General features: G+C 43.8%; 1 protein-coding gene across 3 annotated transcripts in view; it reads left to right on the forward strand.

Annotated features, from left to right (window-relative positions):
- C12H20orf194 (chromosome 12 C20orf194 homolog) overlaps window positions 1-18,028 on the forward strand; it is a 131,182-nt gene that overhangs the window by 74,026 nt on the left and 39,128 nt on the right. For 2 of the 3 annotated variants that reach the window (XM_029917223.1, XM_029917224.1), the window contains exons 21-26: window positions 9,028-9,131; window positions 13,313-13,459; window positions 14,536-14,624; window positions 15,041-15,142; window positions 15,411-15,528; window positions 17,388-17,476. In XM_029917223.1, coding sequence (XP_029773083.1) covers window positions 9,028-9,131; window positions 13,313-13,459; window positions 14,536-14,624; window positions 15,041-15,142; window positions 15,411-15,528; window positions 17,388-17,476 — 649 coding nt within the window. The remainder of the gene's footprint in view (window positions 1-9,027; window positions 9,132-13,312; window positions 13,460-14,535; window positions 14,625-15,040; window positions 15,143-15,410; window positions 15,529-17,387; window positions 17,477-18,028) is intronic. The other variant, XM_029917225.1, reaches the window with a different exon arrangement.

Below are 18,028 nucleotides of genomic sequence, written 5' to 3' on the forward strand. Positions count from 1 at the left end.
TTAAAAAGCTCTTTATGTGGGATGGGGGATGGGCTAAATGGGTAAGGGACTTTAAGGAGTCTATTCTTGAAATCATTGTTGTACCATATGCTAACTAACTTGGATGTAAGTCAAACAATAAATTTTAAAAAAGAAAAAACTCTTCAAAGTGCTTATCTTAACTGAGCTTCTTGTCCTGAGCCCCATAGGTGAAAACTTGCCTGAGGTTATAACTCTAAATTCAGGTAGCTCTGGAAGGTGGACTAGGGCTTTTTTTCTTTTCTTTAAAGTTCTTATTTATTTTGAGAGAGACTCAAAACTCTAAATTCAGGTAGCTCTGGAGAGTGGACTAGGGCTTTTTTTCTTTTCTTTTCTTTAAAGTTCTTATTTATTTTGAGAGGGGGGCGGTGGGGGGTGTGGGGGACAGGCAGAAAGAGAGGGAGAGAGAATCACAAGCAGTCTCTGTGCTGTCAGTCCAGAGACTGCTTCAGGGCATGAACTCTTGCACCATGAGATCATGACCTGAGCTGAAATTTAACCCTGAGCCACCCAGACTTCCCTCACAGTGTTTTTCTAAAGTCTGGACGAGGTCTTCTGATTCTCAGTCCAGGGCTGGCACATCAAACTACATGTAGATAAGAATAGTACTTCCTTTACTTTGAAATCCTTCCAGCTTTGGAACCTTTCTCCTTCCCCAGTTAGTGACTTCTGCTATCACAGCAGCTTCCTGTTCATTTATGTCCTTCATGTGTCCTTCTCTTCTCCACCCTGCTGACTGATCAGGCAGGCTGCCCAGCACCTGATCCTCAGGAGCCCACTTAGGGTTTTACCGCATATGCCTATATCCCTAAACAATGTCTTGTTTTTGAGTGTAACACAAATATAATCACTCTGTTTTCTGGGACTTGCTTTTTTTTCCCTCACTATTCGGTTCCTAAGATTCCTCCAGATTGTTTGGGTAGCCATAAAGTTCATGTACTTTCACAGCTCCCTAGGACTCCTTTATATGAAAATGTGCTCTTTATTCTTTGGACTGTTGATGGATTTGGGGGTTATGGTTTTTGGCTGTTGCAGACAGTTCTGTACATGAGCCTTCTTGTACCTATATCCTGGTGCATACAGCACCAGGAAGATGCCTTAAAAACGGCTTTCTTGCTGTGTGATCATTGACGTGTGTTGTCTCAGGCCCCTGACTTTCCTGTTACATTCTGGCTGCTTAGTGTTGGCATTCCCTGAATGTTTGCCAGTTTGTTTTTTGTTGTTGTTTTTTTTTATGTCTTTATTTTATTTTGAGAGAGAGGGGGAGAGAGAGAGCGCAATCATGTGAGCACGGGGGAGGGGCAGAGAGAGACAGAGACACGGAATCCGAAGCAGGTCAGGGCTCTGTGACGTGGGGCTCAAAATCATGGACTGTGAGATCATTACCTGAGCCAAAGTCAGACGCTTAACCAACTGAGCCACCCAGGCGCCACAAATGTTTGCCACTTTGATTGCTATTGTTTTTTGACTTATCTAGCCATAGAGTTTTCTGTGCTTTGCCTCAAAATCAGCCCCTCTCCCTCGTAAGATTTTTCTGCACCACGGACCTGGAGGGGAGGTCATATTCATGTGAAATGTTGGGATTTGGGAGTGAATGGTCAAGAAAGAATTCTTCAGACATCTTCAGTGCATAAAGGTGGTTTTATTAAAGCATGGGGACAGGACCTGTGGGCAGAAAGTGCTGCATTGGGGTTGTGAGAAGTGACTGATTATATACTTTTGGAGGGAGGTAAGGATGAGGGTAAGTCTTTAAGGAATTTGGAAGCAAGGGTTCCAGACCTCGAGGGTCTAGCTGTTGTTAGGATAAAGTCATTTACTACTGTCTAGTAAAACCTTAGTCATGAGACCTTTTAGATGTGCACCAGTGGGCCATATGTTTGGAGGATGATAACATATATCTTAGAGGGTCGTAGACATAAAGGAAGTTTCTAAAGGGATTTTTTGCAGGATCCTAGAGATCTGGCTAATGTCAAGCTCAAGTTGCCTTTTACCTTTAGCAAAGTATTAACATCCATCGTGGCAGCTATGCTCCTTGGGGAAGGTCACTCTGCCTGTGTCTAGTACTTGTCAGTGGGGTGTAAATTATAAAGAAGTTTAATTTTTTTCTTTTGCCTTTATTCTCCACATCCGTGTGAACAGCCGCTGGCTGAAACACCACAGATGTCTACTGTTCTCACCAAACTTCAGTAGAATTTCTCAAATAGATGCTTCTCAATTTTGTTGTACAACTTTGGTCCATTAATAGAGTCCTTAAATAGTCTTAACAATTAGTCCAGTTTCTTTTCCTCTTTGTTTCTCTGCCCAACATGGGACTTGAACTCATGAGCCCTGAGATCAAGAGTCACATGCTTTACTGACTGAGCCAGCCAGGTGCCCTAACAGTTTCCTTCTTTCTGAAAAGGTGTTGCTCCACTGTCTTTTCACTTGCATCATTCCTGAGCAGAAGCCCACTGCCATCCTTATCTTTGTGCCTTTTATAGAAGTCATCTCTTTTTCACTCCAGCTGCTTTAGAAAATTTCTTTTTATCACAGATTTTAAGCAATTTTATTTTTATATGACTTTGTTTTTCCCCATCTCCCTTGCTTGTTTCTTGATTGGATGGATTTAGTTTTCCTCAAATTAGGAGGGGTTTTTTGACCTTTATTTATTTATTTACTTTTTCTCCTCCTATTCTGGGGGTCAAGTTACATATCTTTGCTGCCTGACGTTGCCCCACAACCCCCTGTTGCTCTGTACAGTTATTTTCAGCCTTTTTTCTCTTTGTATTTCATTTTTCATAGTTTCTATTTGTATATATTTTAACTTACTAACCTTTTTTTTTAAATTTTTTTTTAATGTTTTATTTATTTTTGATACAGAGAGAGACAGAGCATGAGAGGGGGAGGGGCAGAGAGAGAAGGAGACACAGAACCGGAAGCAGGCTCCAGGCTCTGAGCTAGCTGTCAGCACAGAGCCTGATGCGGGGCTCGAACCCACAAATGTGAGATCTGACCTGAGCTGAAGTCAGAGGCTTAACCGACTGAGCCACCCAGACGCCCCTTAACTTACTAACCTTCTGTTTGGCATTGTTGTTATAAGTTTGTTAAATTAACATTTGTTAAGTGAAGCACAGGATACTCACAGGGTGAGCCAAGTTCAACAAAAGACCATGAAAGAAAATAGAGAAGTTTATTATTCACAAATCTTGGAGGAAGTACACGCAATGGCATACCTTATGCCTCCAGGGCACATAGGAAGGTCAAAGCAGAGTGCAGACAGAGCAGCAAGACCTGGGGCACATGCCTTTATTAGGGTAGAGTGCTTTGGGGTTCCTAGGCTAAGTCCAGATTGGTCAATTCAAACCAAGAGAGCAGGGTTTTGGTAAGCTCCATAAGGGTTTTATCTAAGGCGTGCACAGGGGGATGGTCCTGGGTGGCAGGGGAGACTTGATCACAAGAGCTGTTGGGGAGGTCATGTCAGGAACTTACATCATCTTGTGACTCTGCAAGCTGCTACATAGGGCTTGCAGAGCCCCTTGTCTCCCAGGCCTCTTGGCCAAACAAAACGTATACAGAGACAGTAATACCCTGAAGTAGCTTAGCTAAACTGTGACAACTGTCTAATGTCATTAATCTCATTCAGTGTACTTTTCTTCTCAGACATTGTATTTTTCATCTCTAGAAGTCTGAGATATTTTTACATTTTTTCATATCTCAAGTTAACATGGTTCAGTCTTCTAGCTTCTTCAACATATGAGATACAGTTATATTAATTTTTTAATGTTTATTTCTTGAGAGAGAGAGAGAGACAGACAGAGCATGAGCGGGGGAGGGGCAGAGAGGGAGACATAGAATCTGAACCAGGCTCCAAGCTCTGAGCTGTCAACACAGAGCCCAACGTGGTGCTTGAACTCACAGACTGAGATCATGACCTGAGCCAAAGTCTGAAGCTTAACCGACTGAGCCACCCAGGTGCCCCTATAATAATTTTTTTAATGTGTCTTATAGTCTTATCGTCTGGCCTTGCTATTTTTTTTATTTTAAAAAAACCTTTAATGCTTTTTATTTATTCTTGAGAGACAGAAATAGGCAGTGCAAGCAGGGGAGGGTCAGAGAGAGAGGGAGACACAGAATCAGAAGCAGACTTCAGGCTCTGAGCTAGCTGTCAGCACAGAGCCCAATGTGGGGCTTGAATCCACGATAAGTTAGATCATGACCTGAGCCGAAGCCAGACGCTCAACCGACTGAGCCATCCAGGCATCCCATCTGACCTTGCTTTTAAGCTTTGTTAGGCAGGTAGCAGAACAGCATTTAGTTTAGGGCTAATTTTACCCCACTGCTGACGCCAGAGGCCTTCTGAGTACCCTACCAGACATCCCTGTGAAATATGAGATTTTCTGCTGTGGCTAGTGGGAATGGGCAGAAAGTCTCATTCAAGGTATGGATTGATGTTCATTGTTTTACATAGGAATATCCAGTTTTTCCAGTACCATTTATTGGAAAGGCTCCTGTTTCCTTGGTCTGTCTGTGTACCTTTGTTGAATATCAATTGACTGTATATTTACTATTTCCTACAGGCCTCAGTGAATGGTTGGCTCTCTAGAAGCTCCTTCATTGTCCCTGTAGTGCTTTACAGATTGCGGAGTGTTTTTTTCCACTTAGCAGAGAGTGTTCAGCAGTGAGGCACAGGGACACCGGTCCCATCGGTTGCTGGGAACACCCAGCAGTGGGCAACTGCTGTCTGCTGAGTTCATTCTGAATCCTCTTGTGTGTTCCCTTGTGTCCACATGACACTAGCCAGGGACATCTTAGAGGGAATGTCCTCTGCACCACTCTATGTGAATGGATTATATGGCTGTATATTACCTACAGCATGGATGACTCAGTAACCAATGTTGAAAGTAGCAAGCAAGTCACAGAAGGACACATATATTAAAATTCTATTTATAAAGAAGCATCTGGGTGGCTCGTTGGTAAAGCATTCCACTTTGGCTCAGATCAAGATCTCATGGTTCGTGAGTTCAAACCCCATATCAGGCTCTCTGCTGTCATTGTGGAGCCTGCTTTAGATCTCCCATCTCTGTCACTCTGCCCCACACCCGGGGCCGCTTGCTGTCTCTCAAAAAGAAACAAACATTAAAAAAAATTTTTTTAATAAATAAAATTCTGTGTCTATGAGAGCAAAACAGATGAGACCAAATAACGTATAGTTTATAGATACATTGAAGTATGGTAAAATTATATGGAATTCAGGGTTTTGGTTCCCTCTGGGTAGAAGAGAGAGGGCCATTGAGGAAGGATATTTAGGAGGCTTCCAAGGTACTAGCAATGCTTAATAGTCTGAGTAGTGAGTGTACCAGCATTGAGATTTTGTTGTTATTGTTTCTTTTTATTAAAAAATTTTTTTCCTTTATTTATTTTTGAGAGACAGAGTAAGACAGAGCACAAGCTGGGGAGGGGCAAAAAGACAAGGAGACACAGAATCAGAGGCAAGCTTCAGGCTCTGAGCAAGTGCTCAGCACAGATCCCAACCTGGGGCTCCAACCCATGAACCATGAGATCATGACCTGAGCTGAAGTCGGACACTTACCCTAGTGAGCCATCTGGGCGCCTCTTACTGTTATTCTTTTTCTTTAAACCATATGTGTACATTTCACACATTCACACAGAATGAAAATTATCTAGCCACTGTATCATATTCCCTCAGCAGTGATAAATGTTCCCTCTTCACATAGGCTCGACCACTGGAGTTTTCTTTGTGCAGCAAGTTGTCTGAAGGAGGAAAAGCCAAATTCTTCATGGGCATTCGGTGTCTTATTTGCCCTGAGGGCTCATCCTTCTTTTTCCTGAGGGCTCATACTTCTGTTGAACTTTTGGTGATGCAGAGATCAAAGACAGAGCCAGGCCTCAGTGCCCTGCTGCTTCTTGGGTAGTGAAGGGAAACTTCCTCTTTGGATTTAGATTCACAGAATGGAGAAGGAATGACAGAGGCCATTCAGTAAGGCCGCCAGGAATGAGACAAGGAGTCAAGGAGATCTCATTAGGAGTTGGCTCCCATGGTCACTGAGGAACCCCTGCAAAGACATTTCCCTTTAGACTGAAGTCTGTCATGAGTCCAGAGCAGATACTGGAAGTGTCTTCACTTCGTGTGGATTAGGATCTAGAGACCAGGTAACAGGTACTGGGCCACCCAGTGAGTCATATTTCTTGTGACTCTAAGGAAAATAAAAGTTAGTGCTCCCAGAACCAGGCTGAGGGGTAACTGCGACACAAGACAGCCTCTTTGCACCAGTGTATCAACTTCTTGCCCTTGGCCAGACCCCATAATGAGTGCTTTTCCAACACTGCCTTACGACTTTCTGTCTTCCTCTTTTTCATTTTATTTCAAGGCTTGAGTCTAAAGAGAAAGGAAATGCTGGAGATGACCTCTCACATCTGTGTTCTTTTCTGGAAGATTTGTAAGGATGTTGAGATTTTTCCAGGAGGCCTTTGAGTGCTTCTGAGAAGCTTCCTGTTAGAGCTACACAGGTGGAGGGTGGGTCCAGGACCTGGAAGGGTACAGATACTAAGCAGTAGTAGGGGAGCAATTCTTATGTCCTAATACCTGTTGACCGCTCTTTTCTCTGTAAACAGTAGGTAGAGTTATCTTGTGGCCAGAATCTATGAGGTCATGGTGTGAGGACAGTGCTGAAATCTTGCCTGGGACTTGGGGAAGCTACTAGAGGAGCTTCCAGAGCTGAGGAAGGACTGCGGGCAGCACTATGGGCCTCTTGAGGCTAAGAAGCAGAGAGAGCACATCGTGAGGTTAGCCATATTCAGATCAACCATAGAGTAGCCATTTGGAGAAAGCAAATGGGGGGAAGCTGGGTGAGAACCAAAGGGGCCCAGGTGCCACAGCGACTTAGCAGCACTGCACAAAGTTCTGTCACTTTGGGAGAAACTTCTCTAAGCTTGTGTCTCCTCATCAGTCCTGTAAGAAGATTACCTCTTAAATCTGTTGGGAAGGTGGAAAACTAAAATGTATATGACATGCTTGGTGTAGTTAGTGTAATTAGTAAATACTGAGCAGAATCTGTTCCCATCCCCTTCCCTGACAAAACAGAAATTAAAGTGTGTCCTGTTCCAGAAGATCTGCCCTAGATGTGGGTGAGAGGAAAGTCCAAAACTTCTGAACAATAGGGGAAAACTGGGGGCCTCAGGCTTTAAAGGCACAGTGACATCAGAGGATAAAATTTGAGAAGTGAGATAGCAAAAAGGATGATAGGATGCTGCACTCCAAGAGTGGGTCCTGGAGCTGAAGAGTTCAAGGTTAAGATGTTCTGGTGCTGTTTTACTGTTGAGGCATTGGGATTGAGGAGCAGTGAGTCCAGGATGGAGTGTGGGTCATCCCCTAGATCTCTCAGAAGGGATGGAAATTGTGGTTGTTTGAAATGTTGTGGCATGATTAGGAGGGCATTCATTGTGAGCGTTGAAGGGAATAAAAGGCTTGTGTGTCTGAGAGAATGAAAATATTATGCCAGCATGGAAGGGAATGGTCGGAACAGCTGTGAGGAACCTCGGCATTGATTCGGGATGAAGCTGGGTAGTGGGTAGCCTCTACTGAAGAGGCCCATAGGGCAAGGCTGTATGCAAAAGAGGTCACACCCTACTTGTTAGAGACTGTGAGGCTTACAGGCCTTGAACCTGGATGCCTTAAATTGGGCTCCTGCTGTCCCAGATGCTAAGGTTAGCATTATTTCCCTCCAACTGATCATGTAGTTCCTCTGTTGATATTCAAGCTCCAAATCTTCCTCTTGTACCTAAAAACTGCTTCTACCTCCCCTACTTCTTTTCATGTTCCATTAATACACACACACACCAGCACACAAACTCAGTAGCCCTCTCTGCCTCCTGAAACTGCACCTCCTCCAGAAAACTTGAAGTCTCCAAAATTCCTCACCTTTATCTTTGCTCTTCTTGTCAGTACAATCTTGATCTTTGGGGCTATGTTCCTAGAGCTACAGCTCAAGGAATCTGTCCCTCTTTGTCTTCTGTCCTTTGTGGTCTTATGGGTGCTCTGGGTGCTTCATTTCAGTCTCCAAGCTCAACCTTAATGCTTTTCATCTTAGCTGTCCATCCTTTCTTTGGTCTGTCCTCTAGGGCCCATAGTGAGCTATTTCATATAACCTTGACCTCCCAGAAAACAGCTATCCATAGACCTGAATTCTTGGAACTGAAGAAACCACATCTAGTGTCCACATCCCACCCATCTATTGTGAATATAGAACAGCAGGCCTCCGGTGTGTATAGAATCCCCTTATTGCCTAATAATCCTTTGCTGGCACAGGGACCCTCACGGTCCCTCCACCCTGTCCTTCAGCTGAGACCCTACTGCTCATGTTGGGCCTTAAGTGAGGAATGTGATCCCTTTAGAGCCAAGCCAGCTTCTGCCAAAATAGGAGAAAGAGGAGTTTATAAACTCCTTGGTGGTACAAACATACCCAAAGTCTTTTTCAGTGTGTTTCCATAGAAGTCACCCACAAGTGAATGTGAATTTTACCTCTCCCCATCAGCTGATAGCTTAATCTCTTGTTTTTTCTAATTTGCGTACAAGGACTCTGATGCCTCATTTCTCTCTGGAGCTCTTGGAGTGTACATCAGCTTCTCCAGAGGACAGGACTCAGCATAAAAATCATGTAACTTGGGGTACCTGAATGGCTCAGTTAAACTAAGTTCAACTTCAGTTCAGGTCATGATCCTGCAGTTTGTGGGTTTGAGCCCTGAGTTGGGGTCTCTGCTATCAGTATGGAGCCCATTTTGGATCCTCTGCCCTCTCTCTCTCTCTCTCTCTCTCTCTCTCTGCCCCTCCCTGGCTCATGCTCTCGCTCTCAAATAAATAAATAATATTTTTAAAAATTATGTAACTTAAGCATTACAGATGCTAGTCTCTAGTTACCACTGTGGTGTGCATTGGTACCTGTAAGTAAGGACATGGGATCTAGCCCCCAGGATCTAACCCTCCAGCTCTGACCAGCTCTCTTTTCCTTCCAGGTAAAGTGCATTTCTTCACTAGTGGTCTTCTGTTTTCTCACCGTCATCACGGAAGTATCGTCCTTTCCAAGGATCACATGAATTCCATTTTATTCTATGATGGGGTAGGTGTTTTACCAGTCCATGGCTTTGATGTCCAGAAGGATACTCACACTTCTGAGGTGAAAACCAAATAACTCCCTGTTCTGCCCCTCCAACATGGGGCAGGTGGCCAAGAACCAGCACTGCCCTTGAGGTAAGCAGACAGGGGGTTCATGGAGAGGCCTGTCCACTTGTCACCCTTGGTGCTCTGTAAAGGCTTAGCTAGAAAAGACTTCTGGGTATGAACTTGTCCCATGCATAATGAACTTGTCCCAAAAAGGACCAGAAAGTAGGCCGAAAAAGGCCTCCATTGGCCTCTAACAGATGACTTACTGCCCAGGGACACAAAGGCTAATAATCTACTTAACAACTGGAAAGAAGCTGTTCCTCTAACTCTGATGGGGCTCCACTTATACATTAGCATAAGAAAGAATTATAAGTGAGCCAGAGAGGAGAGAAATGGCATAATTTCCCATGAGGGCTCAGAACTGCATTGGTGGTTCAGTGGTAGAATTCTCGCCTGCCCATGAGGGCTCAGCCCCGCCCCTTTACACACTCAGACTTACCAACTCCAGCTCTATGAAAGTTCCATCCCGGAAACTAAACTTTAACTTCACTAGTCTCTATCAGCACTTTCCCCTCCCCCTGCCAGAAAGAAGGTAGCTGTGAGTTTTCGCCAAGCTGCATCTCCTGGCCAGGGCACAGCTCATCCCTCAGTATAATCCCTCTCCTATGCTTGGTCTCAGCCTCAAAACCAGCCTGTTTAAGAATCAAGACAGAGACTAGGTGAGGTGGTATGGTCATATCGCTCAGAAAATAAGTTCTGTGAGTAATTGAACAAAAATTCTTTTTTCCATATAGAAACTGCTGCCTTAAAAGGTGTTCAGAAATGCAAGCAGACTAAGACAGAATGGATGGCCTTATTAGTTGAAAGCTTTGATGAGGAAAGAGAAAGTGAATCATTCAAGTACAGGGACAATAAGTTAGCTAACTTGGGATGCAGGGGGGATGGAATCTTAACTCTTAGCAAAAATCAAAATAAACTTCTAACATTAAATTAAATGTTTAACTTTGCAAGTAGAAAGAGGAATATAAAATGAATATGAAATCTCTAGGGGCTTTGTAACCTTAGAAATGATACAAGAAATTCTAAAGGAAAGGTTTGTCAGATTTTATCACTTAAGGATTTTTAAAATTTTACCAAGGGGCACCTGGGTGGCTCAGTTGGTTAAGCCTCCGACTTTGGCTCAGGTCAGATCTCATGTTCGTGAGTTCGAGCCCCGCATCAGGCTCTGTGCTGACAGCCAGCTCAGAGCCTGGAGCCTGCTTCCAGTTCTGTGTCTCCTCTCTCTGACCCTTCCCCTCTCATGCCCTGTCTCTATCAAAAATAAATAAAACATTTTTAAAAATTTAATAAAATTTTTGCCAATAACGTATTGAAGTATACTTTAAATAGTTAACTGTATCCATTTAAAGTTTTGATAAATGTATATATACACTTATGAAACCACTATCACAATCAAGATACAGATGACTTTCATCACCCCTAAAGTTTTTTAATGCCCTTTTGCAGTTCATCTTTCCCTCCACTTAGGGCTTCAGGCAACTACCAATTAGCTCCTGTGGATCAGTTTGCAGTTCTAAAATGTTATATGGGCTCCTGGGTGGCTCAGTCAGTTAAGCGTCTGACTCTTGATATTGGCTGAGGTCACGATCTCATAGTTGTGGGATCTAGGCCTACATTGGACTCTGCACCAAGCATGGAGCCTCCGTGGGATTGTCTCTCTCCCTCTCTCTTTGCTCTTCTCCTGCATGTGCGAGTGCACACTCTCTTTCCCCAAGTAAATATTTTAAAGAGCAAATAAATAAAATAAAATGTTACATAAATGGACATCATACATTCTGTACCCTTTTGAGTCTGGCATTTTTCACTCAGCATAATGATTTTTAGATTCATCCATTTGTTTGTATCAATAGTCTATTCCTTCTCATTGCTTTATTGTGGAATCGTATTCCATTATTTGGATATAGCATAAGATTTATTAGACTAATTAATAATTTGAAACACTAAAAAGTCTCAAGGAGAGAATTTATTAAAAATTAAAAAAGTAAACTGGATAAAGCATTTTTGGTGATGGGAACAAATGAGTCAACATTTCTTTTCTGTTAATAATTTTTTTTTCTTAATCTTTATGTTTGAGAGACAGAGCATGAATGGGGGAGAGGCAGAGATAGAGAGGGAGACACAGACTCTGAAGCAGGCTCCAGGCTCTGAGCTGTCAGCACAGAGCCCGATGTGGGGCTTAAACTCACAAGCCGTGAGATCATGACCTGAGCTGAAGTCGGACGCTTAACCAACTAAGCCACCCAGGCGCCCTAATAATTCTGTCTTTATTAACATGAGGTTACTTAATAGATACGTGGAAGTACATCAGAAATAGCCTCACACTACCATGTATAACAGTAAATTGGCAAAGAGTAAATAAAAGGTCCTATTGGCCAGGAGAAATGCAGTAAGTAATATGAATGTCCAGCCAAAGGGATGGCTTTAGAGGATAGTGGGATGCAGTCTTTGAAAATATTTACAGAAGGGGCGCCTAGGTGGCTCAGTCGGTTGGGTGGCTGACTTCAACTCAGGTCGTGATCTCACAGTTCGCGGGTTCGAGCCCTGCATCGGTTTCTGTGCTGACAGCTCAGAGCCTGGAGCCTGCTTCTGATTCTGTGTCTCCCTCTCTTTCTGACCCTCCCCCACACATACTCTGTGTCTGTCTCTCTCAAAAATAGATAATAAAATGTTTATAAATAAACTTTATTTTTTTACTATTTTATTTATTTTTGATAGAGAGGGAGACAGAACATGAGAGGGGGAGGGTCAGAGAGAGAAGGAGACACAGAACTGGAAGCAGGCTCCAGGCTCTGAGCTAGCTGTCAGCACAGAGCCTGACGCCGGGCTTGAACCCACGAACATGAGATCTGACCTGAGCCGAAGTCGGAGGCTTAACCGACTGAGCCACCCAAGCGCCCCTAAAATGTTTAAAAAATATATTTACAGAGAGGCATCTGGGTGGCTCAGTCGGTTAAGTGTCTGACTTCAGCTCAAGTCATGATCCCATGGCTCATGAGTTCAAGCCCCACATCGGGCTCTGTGCTGACAGCTCAGAGCCTGGAGCCTGCTTCGGATTCTGTTTCCCTTTCTCTCTCTCTCTCTCTCTCTCTCTGCCCCTTCCCCACTCACACTCTCTCTTTCTCTCTCAAAAATAAACATAAAAAAATTTTTTTAAGAAGAAGAAAATATTTACAGGTAGTTTGTAGCAATTTGGCAGATGCTGATGGTAAATGAAGTTTTAAAAGCAAGGTCTTGGGGGTGCCTGACTGGCTCAGTCAGCACAGTATATGCCTCTTGATCTCTGGATTGTAAATTCAGCCTCGTGTTAGGTGTAAAGATTACTTAAAAATAAAATATTTTTTAAGTTTATTATTTTGAGAGAGAGAGTGCACATTCACAGGAGGGGCTATCACCTGAGCCAAAATCAAGAGTTGGACTCTTAATGACTAAGCCACCTCAACACCCCTTAAAAATATAATCTTAGGGTCACCTGGGTGGGTCATTTGGTTAAGCAACCGGCTTCAGCTCCAATCATGATCTTATGGTCAGTGAGTTCGAGCCCCGCATCGGGCTCTGTGCTGACAGGGCAGAGCCTGGAGCCTGCTTCGGATTCTGTGTCTCCCTCTCTCTCTCTGTCCTTCCCCCACTCACACTGTCTTTCTCTGTCTCTTAAAAATAAATAAATATTAAAAAAAAAGATGAAAACAACCCACAAAATGGGAGAAAATATTTACAAATCATGGGGTACCTGGCTGGCTCAGTTGGTAGAGCATGTGACTCTCGATCTTGGGGTCATGAGTTTGAGCCCCACATTAGGTATAGAGATTATTTTTTTAAAAATCATATATTTGATAAGGGATTGATACCACAGAAAGAATTTTCAGTTTAGTAGAAAAGACCCTGTATCTCCCATAACTGGGTATTGGAAAACATATCCATAATTGAATCCTGATAAAAGCACATCCATAATTGAACCATAGTAAACCACATAATGTGAAAATAATTGCAGTGAAATTCATCATATGTGTGCTGACAGTAATCCTGAGGGCTAGTGTCATGCAAATGGCTTTTCTCACTGATGCTCTTTTTTCTCTTTAGGATTCCACCAGTGTTGTTGCTGCCCTTCTGATAGAGTTCAAAAGCTCACTGCTTCCTCATCTCCCAGTTCAGTTCCATGGATCAAGCAATTTTCTGATGATTGCCCTTTTCCCCAGATCAAAGATATACCAAGCATTTTACTCAGAGGTAACAACGAATCATTCAGCAAAACAAAAACTTTTTTTTTCTTTAGGAGTTTAGATGGTAAGGCCACATCACAGGACTAACAGGGAGGTGATGAGAGGCAGGGCTGGGAGGGCTCATGGAAGTGGCTGCTTCTAATCCCTGTGGGTCCTGGAATGGTGCTTCTGCCATTGGGAGATGAGAACCTAAAGGAGCCCAACAAAAGGCTTTTTAGCTGCTAAGACAAATCTTTGTCCTGTTAATCCTAATTAGGGTCATTTTTCTTTTAGCTACTTTATTGAATTGTTGGGCCATAGCTATTGGATCAGAGCTCACTAGCCCACCCCACTCTCTTCCCCTGGTTCACAGGCCCTGCCCTTGTGAATGGTCCTACCTGACAGGCTGCATGTTGTAGGCAGTCAGTACATGTTACATGAGTAAGGGAGCTTACCGAGAATTACACAACCCACTTAAGAGACCCAACAGTAGCCAAAGTTAAACACATGGCCAGCTTCCTGACTGGTGAAAGTGCTCAGAAAGGTCTGATTGCAGTAGCTTATAATGGGACGGTGTCCCTCTCAGGACAGGTTGATAGAACATGGAAGAGAGAAGAGTTGGCCTAGTTGCAGGGTGGCATGTCGGGCTAATCTGTTTCTTACTCTTACTGCCTGCGTGTCCTTCCTACCTCCTTGTGCTTGTCCTTTCAATCCAGGAACATAGAGATAGCCCTTCAGATTCTTCTCAGTTGTCTCTGTGCCCCTAAACAGGACTTGCTTGAACCGCTCCTTCTGTCTGGCCCTATCACCAGGGAAGAACATGCCCCTGCTGTCAGAACAGTGTTACCTGACACCTTCCCCCGTGCTTCCTGGCTTCTGAAGGGAACAGAATCCCTGGGAGGGGAACTCAGAAAGAAATTCTAGTTCTGAAAAATACAGAACAAAATTGCTTCAGGCCTCTATTTTTGAAACAAACTTGTTTGTTATGATGGTTTTTCTCTGTACTGACAGTCTAGATTTTCAACAACCATTAAATCCCCATGTGGATTCCATATCCTGTTGTTGGGCTTAAAGTGTTCTTTGCTCAAATTCTGTTTTGTTTAGGTCTTCTCCCCCTGGCAACAGCAGGCTAACTCAGGGCTGTCTTTAAAAGTGATCCAAGAAGATGGATTATCTGTGGAACAAAAGAGATTGTAAGTGGCTACCTTCGGTGTTTGTGCTTGTTTCTCTGAGCTGCATGTCTGCTCTCTCTGCAGGATGACTTACATTATGTAACACAGGGGCCTTGGCCCCTGAAAGGACCAGCACAGTCATTTCAGTGCTGCCACTTGCAGGTAGCCAGTGCCCCTGGGGAAACAGAAGTCAAGAGAGATGAAATCCACCAAGAATCAGAAACCTGTAATATTACCAAGGGTTTCAAGCAAGGCTTCCTCTGTGGGTACACCAGTTGTCACTCACTAATACCACCTTGTGTTTAAGTCACTGAGATGCTTATTTTGAAAGTGTTGACTCTGTCACAAGACTGGCTTGAAAGCATCAGAACAAATTATGTAAAGTGTGTGTGTTATAGGGAGATGGAGTTCTAATCTGTGAGCTTTTGATATTCCAGACACTCCAGTGCCCAGAAGCTCTTCAGTGTCATGAGCCATTCTGCTGGGGAGAAACAGAGTCCTCTAAAGCTACTCCCAGCCAAACTCCCAGAGCTGGACTGGTGAGCTCTGGTTTTCTGTTTCTAGATGTTTAATGTTCTGGCTTTTGAAATGTCAGAGACCTCAGTGTTGGTCTTTTCTAAGCTGCTTTTTCTTTGTGGCTTCTTAGAGATCAGTGTAACCAGTAGTGACACACCATATACAATTTTATTCTCTTGAGAGAGTCCATCTAAGGTTTCTTTTTTAGGAATTAAATGAGTTTCTCATGTGAAGGACCACATTCAGGCAAGGCTGACGATAGTAACATTAGCACTGTCTGTGTTTTTCTAGGTTTCTTCAGCATTTCGCCATCAGCAGCATTAGTCGAGAGCCTGTGATGAGAATGCATCTCCCAGTCCTGCTACAGCAAGCTGAACTCAACCCTTCTCACCAAGTGGAAAATGACAAGGTACAGCAGCTCAGCAAATATGCTGGGAATTCACAGGAAGATAATCCTGATAGCCTGCCCTTGGATCCTCTGTGTCAGTTAACAAAAAGAGCTCAAGCAGAGTCCCTTTCGTAAGACTCTCCACCTCCTAGGATACTGATATAATGATGTACATGAAACCTGCTCTGTGCAATGACTGTACAGGCGTCTGCACTGACTTAGCCCTATAGCAGCCATAAAGCCCTGGCACCTTGCCATGCCCTCCTCTGGCTTCTCCATGTCTTTCAGATTCTTGCTCAATGTTCTCATCCCATCAGCCCTTTCTGTTTGTGACAAGGACATACGTGGCAATGGGTAACACATTGAGCTTAATAAAAAGAAGGGCCTTATTGGGCCTTGCTGGCACCACTAGGGTAAGGTGATATTTTATAAACACTGTCTTCCCAAGAGTGGATTTTAATCTGCTCCCACCTCACATGCCCCTCCTATTGACCCCTCCCATCATTTCTCTGGAACCAGAAGTCATAATATGTTCCAAGAGGGCATTTATTTATATGTAAATCTAGAAGACACTCAGCTGCAAAAGAAAACAGGAGTACTCAGCAATTAGAGCCTCTTTTTTTCCTTATGCAAGAGTTTAAAAATGAAAATGCCTAATCATTAAAAGGGTGCTATAGGACTGGCCTTAAAGTAAGGTGTCTGGCTGTGAGCATGTGTGCTATGATTTGAGGGCCAGGGACCTGGGCACTGAGGAATAGGACCAGGGTGGGGAGGAGGATAAACAAGAAGTTTCATGGAGTACTGCCTACAGGGGCAGAAAGGGATATAGAGTAGAGGCCTGGTTAGAGGGAGGAGGGAGAACTCCTGGTTCCTACAAAAAGAAGAGAATCCACAGGCATCTTGTGCTGACATGACCAGCTTGAGTGATAAGCACCACCACGGTAAGTTATCTGACCAGGCCCGTCCCAGTGAGTCTTATGAAATAAATATTCACATCAGTACCATTCAGCAGTTGCATGGTTCCTTTCCTCCCCTGCTCAACCCTTTCTCTGTCACTGGATTTCTTTAAGTTTCTTCAGAATACATACCTGCAGAGGGCCCTGTTTTCATTTGGTGGTATGTTAAGGCTAGGACAGTCCAGCCTGCTCCTCTTTTTCCTAGTCCAGATTCAGACAGACTTCCTACATACTGTTCGTTTCCTTCGCTCAGGCCATTCTGCTTGGATAGATTGGGCAGCCAGACAGAAACATCCCCATGCCACTCCTCTTCCTTTGCTGAGCTTACTTACCACACCAGTTTAGCCCGTGGCATTTTGCCTCAAACCTCCTTTCTGCCCAGTGTTTTCCATTGTATTTTAACTGATCTAGTCAAACCTGCTCCATGGAAATTATAGTAGGAATACTACATTTTACATGGTGTTTGTTATGTCCCACACATGCTGTTCTCAACACTTTACATATATTAACTCAGTTAATCATCACATCCACTTGCAAGATAGGTTCTTTTACTAGCCCAAGGTCACATATCTAGGTGGGTTTGAACCTCACAGAACCTGGCTCCAGAAGTCATTTCTCTCTTTTTTTTTTTTATAATTTTTTTTTATGGTTTTTATTTATTTTGAGAGACAGAGACAGTGCAAGCAGGGAAGGGTCAGAGATAGAGGGAGACACAGAATCTGAAGCAGGCTCCAGGCTCTGAGCTAGATGTCAGCACAGAGCCCGACACAGGGCTCGAACCCACGAACCGTGAGATCATGACCTGAGCCGAAGCCGGACGCTCAACCAACTGAGCCACCCAGGCGCCCCTCATTTCTCTTAACCTATTACACAGCACTGCCTCCCAGTCGAATGACAAACCCATGTGACTTTTCTTTCATGTAGGTAATTATCAACATTGTAACTGGCCTCCCAGGCTGTCATGCTAGCGAGCTCTGTGCTTTTCTGGTCACTCTGCATAAGGAATATGGCAGGTTAGTATGGCTGCTGCTTTTGCTTTGGGGAAAGGGATTCTATGCCTAGGCCCACATAGGCACTGGGAAACCTCAACATGTACTGGACTTTGGTGTGATTGGTATCAGCACAATAGCCATCTGTCCATTCATTTAACAATTATACTGAACGCTTCCCGTATGCCAGGCATTGTTCTAAGTGTGGGCAACAAATGAAAAAAACAGACTAAAAATAAAAAGTCTCTGCCTTCGTGGACCTTACATTCTAGTTTTGGTAAACAGTTAGCCAGATAAGGAAAGTAGTATATTAGCTAGTGAAAAGTGCCATAGAGATAACAAAGCAGAGAAGGGTATAGGGATTGTCAAGCTGGGAGAGGGGTTCCACTTTTAAATTGGGTGCTCAAGGAAGACCTCACTGAGAAGCTGACATTGAGCAGACGCCTGAGGAAGTGAGAGGAGTGAACCTTTGGAAATCTGGGGAGAAGCACTGTAGCAGCAGAACCAGCACAGGCAAAGGCCAGGGAGTGTGCATGATCAGCAGGGCATCTCAGGGCCAGGGTGATTAGAACCTGG

The sequence above is a fragment of the Suricata suricatta genome, chromosome 12, assembly GCF_006229205.1.
Source record: "Suricata suricatta isolate VVHF042 chromosome 12, meerkat_22Aug2017_6uvM2_HiC, whole genome shotgun sequence".
Lineage (NCBI taxonomy): Eukaryota > Metazoa > Chordata > Mammalia > Carnivora > Herpestidae > Suricata > Suricata suricatta.